General features: G+C 58.4%; 3 protein-coding genes across 10 annotated transcripts in view; 2 read left to right on the forward strand and 1 right to left on the reverse strand.

The window, feature by feature from the left end:
• Positions 1-6,948, reverse strand: part of CASKIN2 (CASK interacting protein 2) — a 14,072-nt gene extending 7,124 nt beyond the window's left edge. The window contains exons 1-4 of one of the 3 annotated variants that reach the window (XM_030837647.2): positions 6,848-6,948; positions 5,069-5,617; positions 984-1,035; positions 364-461 (exon numbers count right to left, since the gene is read on the reverse strand). In XM_030837647.2, coding sequence (XP_030693507.1) covers positions 364-461; positions 984-1,035; positions 5,069-5,162 — 244 coding nt within the window. In that variant the 5' untranslated portion in view covers positions 5,163-5,617; positions 6,848-6,948. Of the gene's footprint in view, positions 1-363; positions 462-983; positions 1,036-5,068; positions 5,618-6,763 lie in introns of all 3 variants that reach the window. The other 2 variants (XM_030837649.2, XM_060290104.1) reach the window with 2 other exon arrangements.
• A 1,072-nt stretch (positions 6,949-8,020) lies between these two features.
• TSEN54 (tRNA splicing endonuclease subunit 54) lies at positions 8,021-14,878 on the forward strand. The gene is made up of 11 exons (XM_030837660.3): positions 8,021-8,100; positions 8,244-8,408; positions 8,507-8,570; positions 8,655-8,738; positions 9,067-9,165; positions 10,147-10,199; positions 11,744-11,845; positions 12,030-12,676; positions 13,353-13,425; positions 13,728-13,844; positions 14,352-14,878. The coding sequence occupies exons 1-11, from the start codon at positions 8,045-8,047 to the stop codon at positions 14,500-14,502; spliced, it is 1,611 nt and encodes a 536-aa protein (XP_030693520.1). The 5' UTR covers positions 8,021-8,044; the 3' UTR covers positions 14,503-14,878.
• Positions 14,879-15,904: 1,026 nt separating this feature from the next.
• The window catches only part of LLGL2 (LLGL scribble cell polarity complex component 2), a 33,940-nt gene continuing 27,261 nt past the window's right edge, over positions 15,905-22,583 (forward strand). For 2 of the 6 annotated variants that reach the window (XM_060290229.1, XM_060290227.2), the window contains exons 1-2: positions 15,910-16,043; positions 16,783-16,882. The gene's annotated coding sequence lies outside the window, so the exon portion shown is untranslated. Of the gene's footprint in view, positions 16,049-16,782; positions 16,883-22,583 lie in introns of all 6 variants that reach the window. The other 4 variants (XM_030837654.2, XM_060290232.1, XM_060290228.1 and 1 more) reach the window with 4 other exon arrangements.

A 22,583-nucleotide genomic window follows, 5' to 3' on the forward strand; every position in this document is an offset into this window, starting at 1 on the left:
GGCGTGGGGCCGGAGGAGGGAACCGAGCAGGGTCTGGAGCCACCCCAGCTGGCGGGGAGAAGCGAAGCTGGCTTCACCCGGGTTTGGTCAGGGAGAGGTCCGGCTGTCTGGGGCTGAAGCCAGAATCCCACCTTGTCCACCACGGATGACCTGGTGACCTTGTAACGGTGATGTAACCTCAACTTTCTTACCTGGATAATGGGACGTCAGTACCACCCACTACCCCAGAAGGCTGTGAAGACTGAAGAGGTGAAGCATTTGCAAGTTCAGAGAAGCTATGCCAACATCTATTAGCATGGCTACGATGTAGCAGGGGCAAACTCTGACCACAGGGTCTGGGGTGCGGGTACACTGGGCTCTCACCATTGCTGTCCTTGATGTCAACGGTGGCCTGAGCCTCCAGCAGCAAGGCTATGAGCTCCAGGCTGCCCCCCAGGGCGGCGTGGTGGAGAGCCGAGAACCTGGTGTGGTGGGACACAAGGTCGGGGGTGTCAGGGAGCGGCCCCCCGCCCCCAAATCCTGGTCTTTCACAGCAGCCCCATCCTGGGGGCCGTCAGGGATGAGTTATTTGCCACTGCACCCCCGGCCCCCCCCCCGCCAGCCCTGCCACGGGAGCAGAGCAGCCGGGCTGCAGCATGAAAGGGCTCAGTGTCTGCGCTGACAGGCCTGTTTGTCTGGCCTCCCTCACAGCCGGCCCAGGGGAGGGGGCCGTGGGAGCAGGAGCCCGAGGGCTCCTACCCTCCAGGGAGAAAGGGGGGCCCAGCAGGAATCTGACCCAAGGAGGCCTCTCAGAGAGGCACCAGGGCCCCCTCCCCTCCCTCAGGGATAGCTCCACGGGCAGGCGCGCGGGCAGGGCCCTGAGCTCTCGGCAAACACGCTTCAAGGGCCAAGTTTGAGAGGGGAAGGGACTCTAGGCCCCAGGTCTTTCCACTGCCCCTCCCCCCCTCCCCCAGTTTTCAAGAGGGACGGGGGCTCCCGCTCACCCATCAGCATCCTGGTAGTTGACGTTGAGTCTCTTCGTGGAGCCAAGGAGCTCTGGGGGTCAGAGCGGGAGGCATCAGGGCACCCTCGAATGAGCCGCCCTTGCCCACACCTGACCCAGCGCCCCCTCCCCGCCCATCTCCCGCCTCCAGCTGACCTCTTGGAGTGCAGGAAAGCATCTGCCCCATGGCCCTTTAGCTGTCAGTCCCTATGGCTTCCCACCCTGGCCCATCAGCTGGAGGGCGCCGCTGCAGCAGTGGCCTGGCTTCCCTGGGCCCCCAGCCCCGCTTGTTTATAGGGTCAAAGGGGGCGGGGGGGGGACTGGCATGCTATGCCCTCAGAGGACAGTCCCACGAGCGCATGGTTGGCATTCCTGCCTGAATGGGCCAAGGAGTGAGCCTCATTGTCCCACGGGCCGAGGGGGCTGGGAGAGAAAGGAGAGGGTACCAGAAGCTCGAGAGTAGAGGGCGGATGCCAGGGCTGGACTCAAAGGCCACACTGCCCGGCCCTGGGTCATCCCTGAGCGGAGCATAGTGGGGAAGGTGGTGTCACACAGACCTCGCCACGCCCTGGCTCTGCCACATACTAGCGGTGTGATCTTGGACAAGTCACTTGACCTCTCGGGTTGTGTCCTCATCTGTAAAATGGGCTGATCACACAAGTTGCTCACGGGGGTTGTGAGTACAATGCCTGACCCTTGTGAAAGACGGGAGCTCTCACCATTCAGCACTCCTTACATGTTAGCCATTATTACCAAGAGGCTGTCCTCCAGCGAAAGCTGGTACAGTCCCCCCAGGGCCCCTGTCAGGGGAGTAACTGCTGACTCTGCACCCACAGGCTCCTAGCAGAGAGCTCTGTACCCCGGGGAGCAAGGGGAGGATGCTGGTTCATCCCCCTCTCGGTGACAGGGATGGGGTTCAGACAGGTGTGCTCCACGTGTGAGCCAGGGTGTGGGAGGGGGTGGGCCCCGAGGAGTGTTGCGGAGGGGAAGGAGAGTGCCTGTCACAGGCGGGCCCCTGCCTCCTGCTGGAACCCACCCCTGCCGGGAAGGAGGAGGCCTGGCTCAACCCGGCTGGGCAGGGCGCCAAGCATGCTGGTCCAGGCCTGCCCCCCAGGCCCTGGTGGGCCCCTGAATACCCCAGCAAGACAGGGCCTCATTCCAGTAGGGAGGGACCAAGCCTGCAGTGAGGAGCACAGGATGGGAAGGGGGAGACAGCTACGCTTAGGGCTGAGGCGAGTGCGCCACAGCGAAAAGGTGAATACGGAGTCAAAGAGTGACGGAAGAGGTGAGGGGGTGGGGGCCACAGGAAAGAAACCCAGGCCTCCCAGCCTTCCTGTAGCCCCCTTGGAAAGTCCTTGTCACACAGAACCATTCAGGGCAGTGGAAAGAACAGGGGCCCTAGAAGCAGGAAGTGCATGATTCAAATTCTTCTCCCTCTTACTGGCTGTGTGACCTTGGCCAGCCCTGGTACCTCTCTGAGCCTCAGTGAAGACAACGAGGTCAAGCAGGGAAGAGGCACAGAAAGTCCCTCCAGCTACTGCCAGCCTGGACAGCCTGGGCTGGGGCAGCTCAGCGGTGAGAGGCAGCCCCTCCGGGGAGTGGCAGGACAACATGACAGAAGGGACAGGAACAGGGGCAGGGCCAGGCTGGGTGGCTCTGTTCTTTCCCGAACAATGGCCGGAAAGGCGGTGGGGAGAGGCTCAGAGTGACTGAACTGGGGACCTTGGTGGGAGGGTGGAGGGTCCTAGGTTCTTGGCAGTGGCTCCCGGCACTTCCCCTGCGGCACAACCTTCTTCCCAGGCCTGGCTCTGCGGGTGGAAGGGTCGCTCCTCCTGATTTAGGCTCGGGCAGAGGATGTGAGCTCAGCAGGCCGCCCCCAGCCCACTCCATTTCCTCTGGCCAGAGAAGGAGACAGCTCAAAAAAGGGGGCAGGGGAGGGTGGGAGGAAGGGCAGAGGCAAGGCCAGGGCAACTGTAGCCCTCTCCTCCCAGCCACCTGCTCCCTGAAGAGGACCTGGGTAGGCAGGGAAAGCCGGCCCCCAGTGACCAGATATCAGATGCAGCAGGCTGAGGGAGCACCTCTCTCTGGACAGCCAGAAAGCTTTAGCCACCGGCAGAGGGAAAAGAGGGAGCCCTGCCACCTCCCTTCCAGCAGTTTCCTTTGCCTTTCTGGGTATGGAGCAGGAGTTTCCAGCCTCCCTTCTCAGAACTGCTTCAGAATCACCTGAAGAACTTTCGGATTTGCAGAGTCCCAGGCTCTCTGTGATGATTCTGTAATTCTGGGAGAGACCGGGGAGTCTGTACTTGCAGAACTATCCCTAGGTAATTCTGATGGGCAGCCAAGTGCGGCAGCACAGGGCAGAGGGCTCAGGCTTGTCTTTGATCTGCCACACAATGGCCGTGTGACCTTGGGCAAATCACTAACCCTCTCTGAGTGTCAGTTTCCTTATCTGTAAAGTGCATGTAGAAGTACCCATCTCCCAGGGAATGGAGAGGATTACAATATTTCATAAACTGTAGGGTCTGCAAAGGTCACCTTGTGATCTCCTTTTTGTCACCAGCTTTCCCAGCTTCTCAGAGGACTGGGAGGGGGGACAGGTGGTTCCAGGACCCTATCGCTCTGTGCCTGTGCCTACACTCTGTGCAAGTCCCCTGGGGAGTGGGGGGAAGGATCATCTTCCTCCACAGATGTTTCCCCCCTCTGGGCACAGGGGACCTTCCCGGAGCCTAGGAGCCTGGCTGCAAGGTTTCTGCCACCAGCCTCCAGCCACTTGCCCTCCTGAGGGCCTCACTTTGAGGTCTGAGGCCCCAGGGCTGTGAGGCCGGCAGCAGCTCAACCAAGGCCCTACTGGGCAGGTTGCCAAAAGCAACACAGAGGTGAGGGGAGGAGGGGCAGTGGCTCCCACCCTGGGGCCTCCAGGGCCTCCCTGGACCCTCCTTGGCACCTTCCCCCATCGGGCTCACCCTGCATCCACTCCCCCAGGGCACAGAGAGCACCCCTCACGATTCCATCTCCCTACACCCCGGGTGTCCTGCCCTGGCGTGTAAGTGGGGACACTCACACACGTGCACAACTCCCAGGCCCTTAAAATCCTTCCTTCTGGCACCCCACGCTCCCAGGTGTGGGTGGGGATAATTGGACATCTTCAGGTAGCCTGGGGGACTCCTTCCTGTGCAGAGGGCCAAGCTGTGTCTTGGGCTAGAGCCCCAGCACTCCAGAAGGACCCTCTCTCCCCCAGCCCAAGTCTGGTGGCAGGAGCCATCTCCTGTCCCTGCTGGTCCAGGAACTCAAGGGGACAAGTCCAGTGTCCTCCTGGGACAGTCCAGAGAGCTTGCCCTGAAGCCCAGAGGTCTACTCTCCTTGCAGGGTCTCGCTGCACAGGTACTCAGGAGATGGAAGTCAGGTGTAGCCACCTGTGCACAGAGCTCCCACAACCTTGTCGACTAGAGACCCCAGGCTGCAGAGACCTCCAGAAAATTAACTTAGGACACCACCCCCCCCCAGGGGACACAGGCAGATAAGTCAGGGGGATGGGGGCTTTCGTAAGCAGTTAGATAATGTTGAACTTTGTTTTAAGCAGAATTCCCTTTAAAAAGCCATCTTACAGATATCTGCATCAAGCTGGCAAAAACACAGAGATGCTCTGGTTGAACTGGGGGTGGGCGTGGAGGTTGAGCTCTAGCTATTCAGTCTTTCCCAACTCACTGGCAGAAACCCCACGGCTCCAAAGAACACATTGGAAAAACCACCTGCTAAAGGCAACTCCATGAGGGCAGGACTTTTAGTTTGTCTTGTTCACTGCTGTGGCTCAGTGCTTAGAGCCTGGCACACCATAGGCACCCAAAAAACTTAGAATGAATGTACTTCAATACTTTTACTTTACAGGTGAGGAAACTGAGGCCCAGAGAGGTAAAGTGACTTGCCTAAGGGTTCACAGCAAGGGGGACCCAACTTCCTCACTGGCTCTCCCACACAGAGGCACTCCCACCCCAAGTCCCCAGGTCGGAGTGACCGCCCAGGCCTCTCTCCACAGCCTGGCTCTCCAGGGAGGGTCTTAGCTGGAGAGTCACCCCGTCAAGTACTCACTGGTCTTTGTGGCCTTGACCTTAGCCACCAGTTTCTGCACACCAGTCACATCTCCATTCTTGACAGCGAGGATCAGGTCCTGTTCTCGACCCATCCTGGTCCCTGGGCTGGGCTCTGAGCTCAGGAGTCCAGGGCAGAGGCAGGGAAACGGGTCGAAGCCGAGGTGTCAGGGTGCCATCCCTTGGCCCTCTGGAGGGCCAGGCGTCCAGGGGGAGTGTGTCTGGTGTCCCAGGCAGTGGGCTTCTTGTTAGGCGCTGACGGGTACCCCCTCAAGGTGCTTCGTGAGCTGCCACCACAAGCAGGAAAGCTGATCTCTGAGGGGGCAGAGGCTGTGTGGAAATCTGAACGGATATCAGCTTGCAGCTTCCGACAGCCCAGGGATGGGCCAGGACTGGGGGTGCCAATCTTTCCAACGTGGCTCAGGAGCACCAGTGCCCACCCAGAGAGCAGCCAGCATTCCCTCACACCTCAGTCAGCAGCGGTGGACATGTCTCAGGGGTCTGCAAAAGATGTGGTCCGCTGAAGGTCTGCTGAAGGCTGGGCCGGAGTCTGTAAGGGTCCCAGAAGCAGGGCTCAGAGAAAGAACAGACAGGGCTTCCAGGGAGTCCCCCAATCACCCCGGCTGCCCTTCTGAGTCAAGGGAGGGGCTGAGCCACTCAAAAGGGGGAGGGAGCCGCCATGCATGAGAGGAGTATTTGGAAGCGGGGAGGTGGTGTTCTGGGAGGGGGAGGCTGAGTCACTGAGGCCCCAGGGCCTGGCAGCACCTCAACCTGGGGCAGGAGGGGCCCTGGCAGCACGACACTGGGGCAGGTCGGGCCAGCAGCCTGTTCTCCACAGCCTGAGGCTCTGACACCCACAGACAACTGGTGGGCCAGGAGGTGGGGCCTGGGAGGGTCAGGCACAGGCAGACGGGCAGGGGTCACTCCCTGTGGAAGGTGCCTGCCCCTAGAACCTCCCCTATCCGAGCTTTGCTGTAATAGCTGGATGCCCTAGCCCCAGGGCTCTTTATGAATTCAGAGGGTGCACTGGGGAGTTAGGGCCCCCCATCTCTGGCGGGGTGTCTGCCTGCAGGACAGGGAGGCTTTACAGCACCTGTTGTTGACCCATCCTCACCCCTTGTGTGGGATGGGGAAGCAGCTGGGCGGAGAACAGAGGTGAGAGCCGGGGCACTGCTGGTAAATGGGGCTGCCTGCCCTCCCAAGCCTGAATCTGAGGCCCAGAGCCCAGACTTCACTTTGGAAAAGCTTACGTCAGTTCCTAGGTGGCCGAGAATTTGTTGCCCGAGTCCTGTGGCATGAGACCTGTGCAGGCCTGGGGCCCTAGCTGGGGTCCTCTTACTCCCCAAAAGTCCCAAGCCCAAACCAGATGGCACTCCAGCTCAAGGCCCGCGGCCGACATTGGGGGAGGGCGCCCCTGGCAGTGCATGGGGTCGGGCTGGCTCCCCCGCCCCCCGGAATGCCAGTCCAGCGCCGCGCAACCCCCCAACCTAGCCCAGCCCAGGCGGACCGGGGAACAAAGCGGCGGGAGGGACCGGGAGGGCCAAGCGCTGGAGGAATTGATGCGGGAAGACGGTACAGGGGAGCGAGGAGGACGGAAGGACACGACAGATGAAGGCGCCCGCGGATCCCGCAAGAAAAGTTAGTTTGTGCCCGCCCTCAACGGTGCTGACCCCCAGATCAGTCCCCGCAGTCTCACCTCTCCCAGCCTCCCCGCCGGGGATCCGGCAGGTCCTGCTCGGTCCCTGGCACTCTGGACGGCGGCTCCCACTGCCCCCCTTACCCTTTTTCTCCTCCTTCTCCTTTTCCAAGGCCGGCTCGGCGCCTCCCGCAGGAAATCCCGCCCCTCCCCCCTCCCTCCGGCCGGATCGGGAGCGGAGGGACCGTCCCGGCAGCGCAGTCGGACTGTCAGTCAGTGCCTACGGCCCCGCCCCGATCCGCGTCAGGCCCCGCCCCCTCTCTCTGGTCCGGACCGAGGACGCTGGCCGGGTCAGCGCATGCGCCCAGGTGAAGCGGCGTGGGTGGGGCCGAGAGTGCGCGCAGCTGCCTCCTGGCTGTGGAGCCCCGGGCGACCCGGGGCTCTAGAGTTCAGACCGAATGGTGAGATACCCTGTTTGTGACTGGGTGGGACAGAAGACGTGATGTGAAGGGATCTGGGAACCGAGACCCAGGAATCCCACTTGGGAAGACCCCCTTCCTCTTTGACCCTCGCCCTTCCCGGGACTCCCGCGGCGACCTCCGCCCGCGGCCAGAGTCTCCGACCGACAGCCACTGGTCGGAGCAATGGTGCCACCTAGCGGACTGTGTTGGAACGACCCACGGTGGCGGCGGCGGGGACCCCAGCCTTGAGGAGGTGCTAATGACGGGCTGGGGTGGCGCTTCAGCACCATCGTGGGTCGGACAGCGCCTCCCCCCAACCCGCCCCGGCCCTGGAAACCCGGCTTCGGACCCCCTAGGAAGGGACCTAACGGAAGACCCTGAAGGAACTCCGAACCTCCCTAGACTGCACCTGACAGCCCTCGGTGACCTTCAGTTTGTGAAGGTGGAATTCAGGAACCCAAAGCTCTCCCTTCTCTAAACCCCCTCTTCTAACCTCCCTGTCCAGCTTGGGTGGTGGGGACTAAGCAGCCCAGGGCTGCGGAGGGGAGGGTCACGCATTTGACTCTTCATACTACACTTTTCTATCGCCGGGCTCCTCAAGTTTTACTAGAGAGAAGCCCAGAGGCGGGCTGGGGATAGGAGAGGGGAGCGCCTCCCAATCCAGAAACCTGCAAGCTCTCCGCCCCCGGAATCGAGGCACATGTTTGTGGGCAGCCTCTAGGACCCAGGACACCCAGGAAGGTGGAAAGCAGGTGGGTTGATCCGGAGACCCGAGGAGCAGAGTTAAGATCCGCGGGCGCTAGGGCCGCGCGGAGTTCCGGCGGTGGGCGGGGCGTGGGCGTGGCGCGCGCGCGCGCGCGCAGCGGCAGACCGCAACCCCATGGAGCCCGAACCCGAGTCAGCCTCGGTGGAGGTGCCTGCCGGGCGCGTGCTCAGGTGCGGCGCGGCCCGGCTCGGGGGAGGCGCCGGGACAGCGGAGTGGGCGCCGGGAAGGGCCCGGGCACCCGGGACGGGGATCCAGGCCTGGGCCGAGCGGCCCCGACTGCGCGGCGCTAACCCCGCGTCCCTTCCTTCCCCAGTGCCCCGGAGCTCTTCGCTGCCCGTTCCAGGTCCCAGAAGCTGCCCCAGCGCTCGCATGGCCCCAAGGACTTCCTCCCCGACGGCTCAGCGGCCCAGGCTGAGCGACTGCGAGTGTGCCGCGAGGAGCTCTGGCAGCTGCTGGCGGAGGAGCGCGTGGAGCGTCTGTGAGGGGGCCGGGCCGGGGCGGGGGCAAAGCCGGGGCGGACGGACCCGGTAGACTAATCCGGTAGACTGAGACGGACCCCTCCCTACTCCTCGCCAGGGGCAGTTTGGTGGCCGCCGAGTGGAGACCGGAAGAAGGCTTCGTGGAGTTGAAGTCTCCTGCGGTGAGCGGTGGGGTTCAGAGACAGGGAACCCGCCTTCTCTGCCCTCCTGGCTCTTTTGTGACATTTGGTCTGGATCCCACGCAGGGTAAATTCTGGCAGACTATGGGCTTCTCAGAGCAGGGCCGGCAGCGGCTTCACCCGGAAGAGGCCTTGTATCTGCTGGAGTGTGTGAGTGGGGCCCTGGGAGAGTGGAGAAGGGGTTGGGACCAAGGAACCGGAAGGACGTTTTTATTGGAGAAAAAGTATATACAACTGAGTATTCAGGGAGCTTGTAACCTGATTTCTAGAGCAGGAGACAAGAATACCACGCAGGGAGCAGGCATTCCAGTCGAAGTTATTGGTGCTGCCTCCCTCTCCCCCCTCCCCTTCCTGGTTGGCCCTATTCTTGCTGTGATGAGGGGGGCGTAGCACGCGGATATCGGAGCAGGGAAGTTGCCTCATTGGCTGTGCCACTGCAGGGACGGTTCACAAGCTGAGCTGTTGGCCCCGCTTCCAGGGCTCTATCCAGCTCTTCCACCAAGACCTTCCACTGTCTATCCAAGAGGCCTACCAGCTGCTGCTGACTGAGGACACTGTGACTTTCCTGCAGTACCAGGTATCTGCCACCCTCTCGCGGGACAGAAGCCACCCATCCACTGAACTAATGAGTATTTATAAGTACCTCCGAGGTGCTAGGCACAGAGCCATGTGCTGAGGCTACAAGACCTGCAAGGGCTCTGTTGTCATGGTGCTTACATCCTAGTGGTGGCACTTGGGTAATATATAAGTAAGCAGGCAAATGGATGGTTGACTTCACAGCTGAGTGCCAGGAAAAAGACAAAGAGTAGGAGGGGCACCAGGCTAGAGACAGAAATGTGGACACCATGATGGCATGGATGGTATTTCAAACCCCACTGGGCTGTACCTAGGTGTGGCCAGAGTAGAGGGCTGTGTCTGAGAACTGGGGCACTCTAACCTGAGGAGGTCAGGGGGAAGATAAGGGAACTGAAGAGGGTCTGGCAATGCAGGAGAAAAACCAGGAGAGGTGGCATCACAGACTCCAAGAGAAGGTCTTTCCAGGAAGAAGTGCTTGGCTATGTTGAAGGCTTGAGAGATCAAGCAAGCTGGGGGCATTCCTGCCTACATCTCTCAGATGTGGATACAGGGACACAAGGTTGAACATGTGGTTCATCCAAAGACTATTCCCCCCATCCCACCCATCTATGGAGGTGCTGCGGGGCGGCCAGGTGTTCACCACCTTCTGCTATCTCGTCTTTATTGTAGTCAGGAGCTTCACTGGTGACAGCTTTGGTATCAGAATATTCTAGGGTGTAGTTTTTTTCCTGGTCCATCAGCTATCAGCTTTTTGGGATTTGTGTTTAAATTAAGAAACCGCTAAATGTCGTTTGTGCCCACAGTAAGTGAGAGACAGGAATTCAGAGACTTGAGACCTTAGTTTGGGGAAAGCGTTTATAATGGAGTGTGGTCCTACCAGTCCCAGGGTTTGGAATCTGGGGGTGTGGTGAATGGCTTCTGTGTGGAGAAACTACTTGTTTTTAAAAGTGGACGTCTGACCTCTACTTTTTTATCTTTTGAGGTCTTCAGTCACCTGAAGAGACTGGGCTATGTGCTTCGACGATTCCAAGCAAGGTAAATCCCTATCTTATTGCCCTCGAATTTATTCTAGTCCTGGAACCTGGCTGACTGGCCCCAAAGTAGAAAGTGGCCTCTCCTTACCTGGAATCCTTGGGGAACTGCAGCTTTCTGAACAGGCTGGAGGTGCTCCATCGAGAAGCGTGTTGGGACAAATCTGGGTCATTTCACCTTATCCTGGGCTATCAGATTGAGCCCCATCTTCATCCCGTTCACTCCACAGATAACAACTGAGCACCTACAGCTCAGCGTGAGAATGGAGATACAGTACCGGAACAGTGCCTGGCACTTAGTAGGTGTGCAAGCAGATTTGTTGAGTGAAAATATGAATGAAGGACCAAGTGAAGAATTAACAGCTGAGTAGGGTTTCACATTCCTTTTGCTAGGTTAAATGTTCTTTCCTTCTGGGTCTTCTGAGCATCAGCACCTTAGTAATCCAGCACAGCTAAGAGCCACAGAGACTTTCAGACTCAGGAGGAGAAACTGGTACAGCCTTTGCAGGTTCACAGTATGTCACACATGCTGTAGAACAAGCACATCCTTTAATTCTTGAAAGTGGAACATATCTTAAGGAAACAGTCACAGATGTGTGTGTAAGTTCACCTGTGAAACGTGTTTATTCATTCAGTCGTTTGTTCAGCAATATTTATTGACTACCTACTGGGTGCCAGGCCCTATGCTGGTTGCTGAGGAATAGCAGAGAGCAAAATCACTGCCCCCACAGAACTTGTATTTAGTGGGGAGCTTACATGAAACACCATCACTTTGCGAAATCAGTGATTTTGGAAACATACTATAAGCCCAACAGGGAAAGCATGGTCATACAGATTAAAGTTTATCCCTCAGAGCAACGCTATTTGATAGAACTTTCTGTAGTGATAAAAATGGTCTGTGTCTGTGTTATCCAGTATACGTGGCTTGTGTAACCATGGGACTGAATTTTTAATTTTGTTTAATTTTAATAGATTTAAATTTAACTTAAATAGTCCCTTTTGTCTAGGGGTACCATATTGGACAGTACAGCCTCACAGGCATAAAAAAATCATGGCAGGGAAGAATGAATAATGTCCATAACATACTGTTGAGTGTAAAAAAAGACTACACAGTAGTATGTTAGTACAATGTCATTTTTGAGAGGGAGAAACATGGAGAAAGACAGTATGCGTGTTTGTAAGAAACAACGTTACAGTAGTATCTATGGGTTTTATTTTCATTTTTCTTGATTTTCCAAGTTTTCTCGTCCCCCTGATTTTTCTCACTAGGGATTAATTATTTATTGCTGGCTCTGCAGGAGCCCTGGTTTCAGGGAACCTCTGTTCAAAGGTGCCGTTGGTGAGACCCAGAGGCCTGGACAAAGTTGCATGGACAGGCCCCTGTGTCTGCCCCCACGTACCCCGTGTGCAGGTCTGCCTGGGGCCTTAGCCCCTGGTTATGGCTCTAGCCCTGGCCCATGACTTACTCTGAGTCAGTCCCTCACACATTCCACGGGGAGCACCAGACTGAGGAGGTGGTTCTGTTGCCTGCCCCATTCTCACCCACAGCTCTGTCCTGTCCCCTTACGAGAGGCAGCTGAACTTGGATGGCAGTGTCCAGCGCTTGGAGGATCGGAATGGCAAGAGGAAGAGGAGGAGCTCCAGCTCTCAGTAATGCTCCCCACATGGCCACTCCCCAGGGAGAGCCTTGAGGGGGTGCTGGTGTTTGGGCCTTGGAGAATGCCCGGGCTTAAGAGCTGGGCTGGGGCTCAGGGAGGCAGTAGGGCACGTGTGGGTCGCGTGCACCTCAGCAGTCAGGAGCAGATGTGCTGCATTTCCTCCCCACGTCCCTCAGGTCCATTAATAAGAAGCCCAAGGCCCTGGAGAACCCCCTGCAGGGGGTGGATGGGACACCCGAGAGCCTGGCGACCTCCAGCCCACCTCCCCGCAACCAGAACAGCCGATGCCCAGAGGAGAAATCCCAGGAGTCAAGCCCCGTAAAGGGCCCCATGGGCCCCTTTCAGCTTCTGGGGTCCCTGGAGCCCTGCCCTGGGCTGGCCAGGGAGGGGGTGCGGTGCAGCCAGGAGAGTGGCAAAATGGAGAACGGGGTCAAGGGGGCTTGCAAGCCACGCTGGAACTTTGAGCAGATCTCCTTCCCCAACATGGCTTCAGACAGTCGCCATACCCTCCTGCTTGCCCCCGCCCCAGAGCTGCTCCCGGCCAACGTGGCAGGGCGGGAGACAGACGCTGAGTCCTGGTGCCAGAAGCTAAACCAGCGGAAGGAGAAGCTCTCCAGGCGGGAACGGGAGCAACAGGCAGAGGAGGCCCAGCACTTCCGGGAGGATGTAAACTCGGATCCCGAGGTGCAGCGCTGCTCCAGCTGGCAGGAGTACAAGCAGCTGCTGCAGAGGCGGCACCTGCAGAAGACCCAGAGCCACCCCCCACACCTGTGGGACCAGCCTGTCACACCCTTGCTGAGTCCCGGTCAGGCAGACTCCCCAGGTACCCCCTCATCCTGCCATAGGCCACAAGACTTTTGAAGGGGGCATGGATTGACCACAACTGATGGAGGCTTGAGGAAGATGGGGGAGGAGAGAGCTGTCAGTGGAGTGGAACCCACAAGGATAGTCCATTCTGGGAGGCAGCAAAGAGACCCAGGTGGGAAGGTTTAGAAATGGCAAGTCAGTGCCCAAGGAGAGGCGAGGAGGAATGAAAACTACAACCACATCCTTAAAATCATAAACGAGATGCATGTGGAGTGGCTCTGCCACCAACTGGCTGTGGTTCCCTGTTCTCCCAGCTCTGTCAGAGGAGAACAAGGGGGTGATATATTGGTCAAATAAATAGAAAGCTTCTTGCATGCCCTGCATGTTAAGAATAGAGAACTAATAGGCAAGAGTTGTGTTAATGAATTCAGAACTACCGTCCTTAATGGGAACATGGTGAGTTGTAAGTAACTAGACTAGTGTTGTCAGAGCAGTTAAATTTGAATTTCAGATAAACAACTAATTTTTTTAGTATATGTATATTCCAAAAGTTGCATGGGGCATACCTATACTAAAAAAAAGAAATCTGCTAAATCTGGCAACCCTAAACTAGATGGCAGATTCAGAAATGTCAGGGGGAGTCTGGAGGGTTGACTCCCCTCACCAACGCCTTATTTTCACCATCCTTGTAGCCACAGTCCTTCAGCATATCTCTGTGCTGCAAACGACACACCTTGCTGATGGAGGCGTGCGGCGAGTTTCCAGGTAGTGCCTGTCTCCACAGTACTTTGGGTGCCGGCAGGAGTTGGTAGCTGGGATTTTACTCCTGAAGTTGGGCATGAGCTGGGGGAATCATTCTAGAGACCCCTACCCTGGCTAATATTCATGTATATCTAGGGGAGAGGGAGGAGTGAGAGACAAGAGTAGATTTTTCCCCAGGTTCTCAGATAAGGTAGCCGTCCCTCCTTAGTCCCCCTGGAGGAACTGGGGGAGCGAAAGGGTGGTGTGGAAAGAAAAGATGGGGGAGGAGAGCCCCTGTTTCCTAAGGTTTCTCACTCTGTCCTCAGGCTGGTGGAGAAGTCTGGGGGCTTGGAGATCAGCTTTGATGTTTACCAGGCCGATGCTGTGGCCACCTTCCGAAAGAATAACCCTGGCAAGCCCTATGTCCGGATGTGCATTAGTGGGTACGGGACCAGCGAGCACTTCCCCCGGGCTGCTGCCAGTTCTCTTGTAAACCAGCTGGACCTCCTCTCCATGCCCCTGGCTAGTTCGTCAGTCCCTGAAAAGAACCAGCGGTCCAGAGAGAGGCCCCATAGCCAGTTAGTGCTACAGGAACCCAGGCTTCCCAATCCTCACCTCTCATTCCTGGCATTTTCAAGTAGTCTCTCTCCTGTGCCACGTTAGTCCCAGGCTCACCCAGCAGAAGGGATGTGAATCAGAGGGATTTCCAGGCCAAGAGTGGCGAGAACCTTACTCTTCCTAGTCCCCTTACCCAACCAGGGCTCTGGGTGTTACTTGGAGAACTTAATCAGAGCCGTGCAGTTTGCAGACAGGAGAGCCCAGCGGCCAGACTTCTTGTACCCCCAACTCCTGTCTTACAATTACCCTTCCCTGGGAGCCTCAGAGGGCTGGGTTCTCAAAGCCTATGGGTGGGCTGTGTTCAGGTCTCAGTCTAACCTTGATTCTCGCAGATTTGATGAGCCAGTCCCAGACCTCTGCACCCTCAAGCGGTTGTCCTACCAGAGCGGGGATGTTCCTCTGATCTTTGCCCTGGTGGATCACGGAGACATCTCCTTCTACAGCTTCAGGGACTTCACGCTACCCAGGGATCTGGAGCACTGACCACGCAGCTCTGGCCGGGCCAGGGGTCTGCTCTGAGGGACCTGGACTGTCTGCTCTCAGGGACCATCTCAGTTGCCTCCTACACCCAGACTCTGACCTGTAGCTTCAGAGGCTAGTCTGGGCCTTGGCCCTGGGTGTCTGATGCTTGCAGGAGAGGGGAGCTTTGACCCCCCTACCTGGCTGCTGCAGCACTTCCATGCCCCAGGCCTGAGATTGCTGCCTTGCAGTAAATCCCCTTGGAACTCAGGACTAGATTTCAGAGACCAGCGAGGCGGGGCAGAAGAGAGGACTCTGTGCCTTTAAATGAGAGGGTGCCTGCCTGCTTCTTGCGATAAAGCCAAAGCCATTAAAAAATAGATCCCTTTTATGCTGTGGCTGGATATACTGGACGAGTCCTCCCTACCCACCATCCCATTGTCCATGGAACTGGCCCCCAGGCACTCACCCCTGCTGTATCCACCCACAGAGAGTACTTCGTCCTCTGGTGCTAGAGTTAAGAGCAGCTCTCAGGAGGGCAGGAATGCGACCCGACCCTTTCTCTGGGAAGTCACTGACGTCTAGCTAGCTTGGCTTTCAGAAGGGTGGTCCGAAGAGGGAAGATGGCATTCCACTGCTCCTTCCCTGAACGCAGCCAGGTCCGGGTAGAGGGGCGGCCGAGAGGCGACATGTCAGTGTGGCTTGAATCCTAGTCTTTCTGAGCTGTGCGGGCCTGGCCTCCGCGCCCCTTCTGCTCCTGTCTCCTCGTTCCTAATCCCCTCCCTCGTCGTGCTGAAAACTCCGGTCGCTGTTGCTGCCGGTTACCCGGAGGAAGGTCCAGGCTTGGAGGCCGCCCAGAGAGGAGGCGCCTCGGCGACACCCCAGTCCTCAAACCACCTAGTTCTTGGGTCCCGAAACTTGGCCCTGTGTTCGCCGGTCACCCTCTCTGATTGGGGTCTGCTCTGAGGGACCCGGACAGGAAGAGCCGGCCGGGCTATGCCCCTCCCTCCGGGGCAGCTCGGGGCCAGGTTGTGGGAGGAACCGATCGCCTGGTTTAGGAGGTGGCCCGGGGCAGCCGCGCGTTCCGGGAACTATTTCCTCCTCCGGGAGGCGGCGGGACACTGGGCGCGGCGTGGCGTCCTGCGATCAGGTACGCCCAGGTGAGCCCAGGTGAGGCCGAGGGCGGGCCGGCAGTGCCTCGTACATATTCACGCAGACCTCGGCCCCGCCCCCGCGGTCCACGGAGTCGTGGATTGGCCGGAGCACGGCCCCCGCCCTCCCCGAGGGCGCCCGCGCTGCGCTCGGCCTCTAAGGCTTTGCGCTACCGGGGGCGGGGCCAGGCCCGGGGGGCGGGCCGCTGGGGCACTGCTCTCCGGGTTCCGCGGCCCGGCCGGCTCACCCTTTATGTAAATAGCGGCGGCTCCGCCCCCTGCTCGCCGCGCCGGAGGTGAGCAGGAAGGAGACTGCCGCCCAGCATCCCGTGGGCCCGCGGCGGAGCGAGCGGAGCTGGCGGCCGACGCCGAGGGACGCGGAGGCCTCGGACGGGGGCTGGCCTGGAGTTCCAGGTGAGGTGAGGGCCGGGACCCACCTAGTCGAGCCCGCCCCCTCGGGGCGCCCGCCACTTGGGGCGCCCGCCACTCGGGGCGGGGAGGCAGGGGAGGGCCGGGACCCCTGGCTTCTCCGGGCTGGGCGGGGAGGGCTGCGCGCAGATCCGCTCGCCTCGCTTCGGATCCCGTCGCTCCGCTCGTCTGGGAGAAACACCTGTAGAAAGTGCCGCTGGGAACTTTTCTGTGCCTGATCCGCCCGCGATTACAGAATCTGGGTTTCGGGTTTGCACAATAGTGTTGGCTTTGGAGAGCAGGGAAACAGGTGCTCGGCCCGGCTGGGCGCGAGGGTCACTGCGGGCGGAGACGGAGTCTCCGGGTCTCGGGCCCCACGTGTAAGGCGCCTGGCCGGAAAGGCAGGCGACGCGCGTCTCCAGAGTGGCCCTCTCTCCGCGAGCGGGGCCCGGAGCGCTTTACGTTGGCGGCTTAGCCCCTGCTCCTGCCATCTGGGCCTTCTCCCTGCCGGCCCTTTGTGCCTCCTAATCCCCGGACACAGGAAGCCCGCGGAAGGGACTTGGGTCTTGGGGCCTTTCTCCGCCTCAGGCGGCTTTGGATACCTTTAGGGGACGTTTCGGAGACCCAGTCTCTTTTCCAAGACCACGGGGGTTGGGCTGCGCTGCGGGACACTGGGGCTTGGCAAGAAGTGAAAAATACCGTCTTGCCAAAGAAAGTGTGCAAAGTTTGCTCTTGGTTTGCTCAGGCTGGACGGTTCACAGACACACCAAGCTTTGGCTGTGGGGAGCACTGACTGTAACTAGGAGAGCCGTGGTGTGGCCTCCTGAGGCTCTCACCTGAGGCAGGTGAGCTTTGGGTGAGGTGGGCGGGGCGTAGACTCGGCGCCGTCCCCATGGGGATCCATGTGCCAGATGCAGGGCGTCTTAACCTGGGCTCTAGGGAGCCTCTGCAGAGTTTACAACTCAAGGTCCTGTCAGGCTGCAGAGGGCATTCTGAGCAGGGAGAGGAGGAGTGTGTCAGGGAGACAGGAAACCCCAGGTGGGAGGAATAGAGCAGCAGAACAGAAAAGCCCTGGCCCAGCCCAGGGGAAGCCAAAGTCAGAAGTGGCTTCTGAGGAACAGTCTGGGTCTTTGTGAGCTGAAGCATGGGAATGGTCCAACCTCTTTATTTTGTGCACAGGGGATTCAGATTTGGTTTTCTTCAACTATCTGCCCCCCGTGCTCACTTATGTCAGTGAGGGCTCAAACCCAGCTCTGGGGGCTCTGACCAGTGCTTGCTCCTATTCTCTGAAGTTAGACTGGGCCACTGTCTGGGAGCCACTGGGCAGTGTTTCCAAGGTCTGGGGTCATCCTGCATCCCTACTTTTCCTTGAGGCAATGGAGTATCCCCTTTAGCAGCAGATTAATATAATTTTTTTTAATTTATATTTTTTATTTATTTATTTTTGGCTGCACTGGGTCTTTGTTGCTGTGTGTGGGCTTTCTCTAGTTGTGGCGAGCGGGGGCTACTGTTTGTTGGTGCACGGGCTTCTCGTTGCAGTGGCTTCTCTTGTTGCAGAGCTCAGGCTGTAGGCACGCGGGCTCAGTAGTTGTGGTGCACGGGCTTAGTTGCTCCGCGGCATGTGGGATCTTCCCAGACCAGGGATCGAACCCGTGTCCCCTGCATTGGCAGGTGGATTCTTAACCACTGCGCCACCAGGGAAGTTCCAGATTAATATAATTTTAATCACTTAGTGACTTAGCACTTAGTAGCGCTTTAATGCACAGTAGCATTAAAAGAAAGAAAAAGGCCCTTAATCCCAGCTGATCCCATTGGTTTAAAAAATAAAAAAGGTAATAGGAGCCCACTGGGGCAAATGAAGTGTTTTAGAAAGTGTAAAATAAGACAGAAAACAACTTCTCTCTCGAGCCTCACGGTCTTTCCTCAGATATAGTGCTCATTAAGTTTTTTAAGTGTCTTTCGACTCAGGTGTAGTTTTGAATTGTGCCTTGCCGGTTTCTTGCTGGGTGACCCTGGCTCTGTCACTTAACCAAACCTCAGCAAGCCTTGTTTTTACAGTTGTTGACGAGAGGATGAAAAACGTCATAAACACGTGTGGCCTGGCACATAGCTGGCGCCAGGTGAGGGTGGGCTGCTTAGCGTCCCCACGAAGCATACAGAGCGTGGTCACTTGCGGGAACTTGGGCAGATGCCTGGGCCTTTCGGATGTGCCTGACGGGTTGTGAGGGAATTTGGCTTCTCTGTCCAGATATCCTGATTTCTGAAAGCCTCTGGAGATCAGAACTTTTAGAATGAGGATGTTGCTCCTTGGAGAGCAGAGGTAGAGGGCAGTGGCCTCTCCTAACCTCACTTCGGGTTCCAGGGGCCCTTGGGACTCCTTGGAAAAGCCAGGAGTGAGGCCTAACGGCCGGACCCCCGCTGGCAGGCCTTTCCTGGGAGGAGTGTGTGTGTACAATCTAATCTGCTTTGCTTTCTGCTCGGGGGAAGGCTTGGCTGTATACATTCTGCACCCCGGTGGGCGGATAGGTTGGGGTAGCACATTCCTGCACTGCTCTGTTGTAATTAAGGAGATTTTCTGTGAACTCCACAGTGCCTCCTTTCAACCTCATTTAGGGAAGGGGTATCCTCTCCTGCCAGGACTTCCTGGCCCCAGGACCCTCCCTCCCATAGAGAAAATGGTACACGGAGCTGGAAAGTTTGGCTTCTCTGCCATCAGTCTGTGACCCCCCTATCTACCGCATTGGAGACATTGAGCATCCCTGGCAAGCATCTCCAGGGGCCATGTGGTGTTCCGTGAAGGGGGTCCTTCCTGACATGCAGAGGCAGCTTTTGAGACACCTGGATCGGGGGCCAGGGTGGAGGCCTGAGAAGCCAATGGCCCTTGCTCCTGGGTTGGCTGCCTTGAAGAGCACTGGCTGCCTGGACTCACTTATCCTGAGTACTCAGCTCGGAGAGGCCTTCTTATCTCACCAGGCGATATCACTATCAGGGCTCCCCCTGGGTCTCCTGAGGCATGCCAGGTCTGTTTGGCAACTTCGTTTTCCCCTGCCCAGGAGTAGTTTTCAGGGAGAAAGTGGGGTATGGGATGGAAGATGGGCGTCCCCCAGTAGGGCCACCAGTACTGTTCGCTCTTCTCCAGCCCTGGCTCCCTAGGATCCCCCGGGAAAGCCTCCTCTCCCTGTGCCCTGTCAGCATGGGGCTTGCCCAGCTCCCTTGGGGGTGGCCTTCCCTCCCCGCCCTGCCTCTCAGAGGAAACTGGTCCTTTGAAGAGTCACCCCACTCCTTCCCCTTCCCCTTCCCAGGGACCACAGTGAATTCTTGTGAGCTAGGAGAGGCTCCTCTGGGCATGGGGACAGGGAAGCTGCTAGATACCTGACTGTGCCCTTCAGGAATTCAGCAGAGACAGGAGACTTTTCTCGAGACACCTGCCTCGGTGTTCCCAGGGTTTGATGAGAGGGACTGGGTACAGGACTGTTTGATTCTAGTAAATAATGTTATTGTTGGCTCTACTTGCCAAGGAGCTGGGTGTCCTGGAGCCTGGGGCTGAGGCAGGACCTGTAGGGTATCCCCAAGCAGGATGTCAGGCGTGATAGGCACACGGCCCTGGCCTTGGTCAGAGACTTGAGAACAGGACGGGGAAGTTCCCTGAGGACCCCGTGGGGCCCCAGCCCAGCACTCTTGAGGGTCAGCGGCTCCTGACTGGAGAACGCCTTTGCCTACCTGATCCCCATTCAGTCCCAGCTGTTCATTTATTCAACAAGTATTTATTGGTGCCTCTGTATGTGCGGTGTGGTTTAGACACCAGGCCTAATCCTGGCACCAAGCAAAGGTCTCTGCCGTCACAGGACTCAAATTCTAAAGGATGGGAAGCGTGAGTGACTGGAGATGAGTGTAGGTAGTAAATAATCTGTTAAAAGGCAATACGAGCTATAGAGTAAGAACTAAAGCCGGGGATCAAGACCCCTTGGGAGGGGGGCAGGTTGCAACTTTAAACAGTGGTCAGGATGGGCCTCGTCAAAAAGGTCACATTTCAGCACAGACTTGCAGGAGGTGAGGGAGTTCTTTAAGTAAATGCTGGGTGCCTCTCAGGTGTGAGGGCACTAAGCACTGGAGATGCAACCATGGACAGGTCAGGTGGGGCCCGGTTCCTCCCCCCTGGAGATGACATAGCCTGGAAGCTGCTTGGGTCAGCCGTTCACGTCTTGAGGCAAGTCGGAGGCCGTGGGATGGAGCTTGATGGGATGAGCCAGGCAGCCTGCCCACCCCCACCCACGCCCACCCCGGGCAAGTAGTCAGTGTTCTCCCCAGAACTGCTTTGCTTTTCCTTGTGCTTGACCACATCCAGTCTGTCACTTCCCTGGAGAGAGTCTGGTGTTGGATTGCAGAAGGGGACCGAGGCCCCCAGGATGGGGACGTGGGGAGGACGCACGCATTCCGACTTCCCACTCACCCTGCAGGAAGAGCCTGGGGGTGGCAGGAGGGCCCTCCCAGGGCTGTGGGACTGGCCTGTGGCTCCGTGGGACGGACAGTGAGGGGTGGAGGGCCAGGTCAGGCTCTAGTTGCTGACCCCAGGTGGTCCCATCCAGCCTGCTCTTGGCGAGCCCCTTTGTCCTGGGAGGGAGGCTTGAACTGAGCAGACGGTCTGCAGCCTGGCTGGCGTTCAGACTGGGACGTGGACTCTTACTGCCCAGCCTCCGTAGCTCTCAGAACTGGCTATTTCGTAAGTAATTGTAAGAGTTACATGAGATGTTGCTTGTAAAGTGCTTCAAGTAGCATCTGGCCACAGTCCCTCTCGATCCCTTTCATTACCTAACAACAACAGCGACAACCATTCTGTGGTTCCCACCCCCTCGCTCTCGGCGTTCTAGTCCCACCTCCACAGAGGTGCCCTTTCTGCCAAGGTTTGGTTGCTAAGCTGCTGGCCAGGGGCTGCCCAGTGCCTCTGGGAGATTGGGTTTCCCAGGATAACTCAGGCGCTGGCAAAGCAGCCGTGGGCATCTGAGTTGGGACGGACAGGTGCCCAAGGGTCAGCAGCTGCCCCAGCTGCTTACAGCCCTCTCTTACCACTCCCTGCCGTGGGAGGTGCAGGGGCGAACTCACAGCCGGCGGACGGAGGCCAAAGCTACACGCAGGATGTCGGGGAAGGGAGGGCAGCTTAGGAGCAGCCGGCCGTGGGAAGCACGAGCAGAGGGGAGCCTGGGACTGCGCCTCGTGCCGTGCGTGCTCCCGGAGATCGTGAACACGAGCAGGTGCTAGCGTGGCCCCAAGAGCCTTCTCTCCCGTGGGCCTGAGATGTCCAGAGTCCTGCTTCCGGATGTAGCCTCTCTTAGCAGCTCAGTGGAAATGCCCAGGCTGTGGAGGGACCTTCTAGGGGGCTGGCCCATCACACACCTCCAGCACAGGCTGATGCAGCTTGGCCAAGCCTTGGTCTCCTGGGGATAGATTAGCCCAGGCACCCCAAACAGTGCCAGCGTGGGATGAGCCGTCTGCTCTGGGGACCCCCGTCTTCCTCCCTGTGACACAATCAGACCTGCTGCTTAGAGCGGGGAGACAAGACGAGCCCACTCGCCTGCACTGTTTCTTCTCTGCCTCCACTGGTCTCTGCCCTGAGCTCCTGAGATGCAGGGGTGGGGGCAGGGTCTATGTGCGTCCCTGCCACAGGGTCTGTGCAGAGGATGGGAAGGGAAGACAGGGTATGCATTGGCTAGCCTGTTGCCAAGTACGCAGCTCTCCTTTTTTTTTCCAGGGTGGGCATCAGGGTGTGGGGAGACCAATTCTAGGCCCTGGTATGTTTCACTGGCGGGCAACAGTGTTGGGTGATTAGAGCAGTGAGAGCGAAGGGAATCGCCAGGCCAGCTGCCCGCGGGGGACTCTTCAGGCCAGCTCCACGCACGCGGCACAGACCTGTGGGGAGAATGAGTACGAATCAGCCACAGGTCAGCAAGCCTCATGGCCCAGCCAGCCCTGTACCCTACGCGCCCCCCCGCCCCACCACCGAGGGACCAGAGAGCCCGGCAGAGCAGGGAGGGCGGCTCAGAGGTAGGTCTGGACACGGACGGAGGGCGCAGTGGACAGGAATGGAGGCCGAGGTTGGGCAATCTTTAGAAGTTCAGCGGATGGAGAAGGTGTTTCTTCTCAGGAAGCGCCCCCGGCACGGGTTGTGCTCTAGCCAGGTGGCACCCCCAGCGCAGGAAGCCAGGACCCTCGGAGCTCCTTCCTTCCCCAGTCTTTGCCTCAGACCCTTCTTGGCGTCAGACTTGGGGGGCTTCTCAGCCTGGGGGGCCCCTGAACTCTCTTACCCCACATCCCTCACGGCAAAAGCGGCATTGAAGAATACAGCACCTGAGAGCTTGCCAGCTCCTCCCAGGCCTTCCTGTTGAGGCTCACAGCCGCCTCACCCGTCATAGCCTGCAAAGCAGTAACATCCTTTCGCCCCGGACCAGGGGCGCCTGAAACATGAGGCCACACAGCTGGTTCCACCCACCTGTCTACTCCCTGCCTCTGTGCCCATTTGGTGTCCATAGCCGTGGGCAGGGCAGGAGCGAT

The sequence above is a fragment of the Globicephala melas genome, chromosome 20, assembly GCF_963455315.2.
Source record: "Globicephala melas chromosome 20, mGloMel1.2, whole genome shotgun sequence".
Taxonomy (NCBI): Eukaryota; Metazoa; Chordata; class Mammalia; order Artiodactyla; family Delphinidae; genus Globicephala; species Globicephala melas.

What these genes read in the sequence shown, in the direction of transcription:
- TSEN54 (XM_030837660.3), top strand. Translation starts at nt 8,045, where the DNA reads ATGGAGCCCGAACCCGAGTCAGCCTCGGTGGAGGTGCCTGCCGGGCGC. An exon ending in GAGGAGCGCGTGGAGCGTCT is followed by an intron (nt 8,409 to 8,506) that starts GTGAGGGGGCCG and finishes ACTCCTCGCCAG; the next exon opens with GGGCAGTTTGGTGGCCGCCG. An exon ending in GTCCGGATGTGCATTAGTGG is followed by an intron (nt 13,845 to 14,351) that starts GTACGGGACCAG and finishes TGATTCTCGCAG; the next exon opens with ATTTGATGAGCCAGTCCCAG.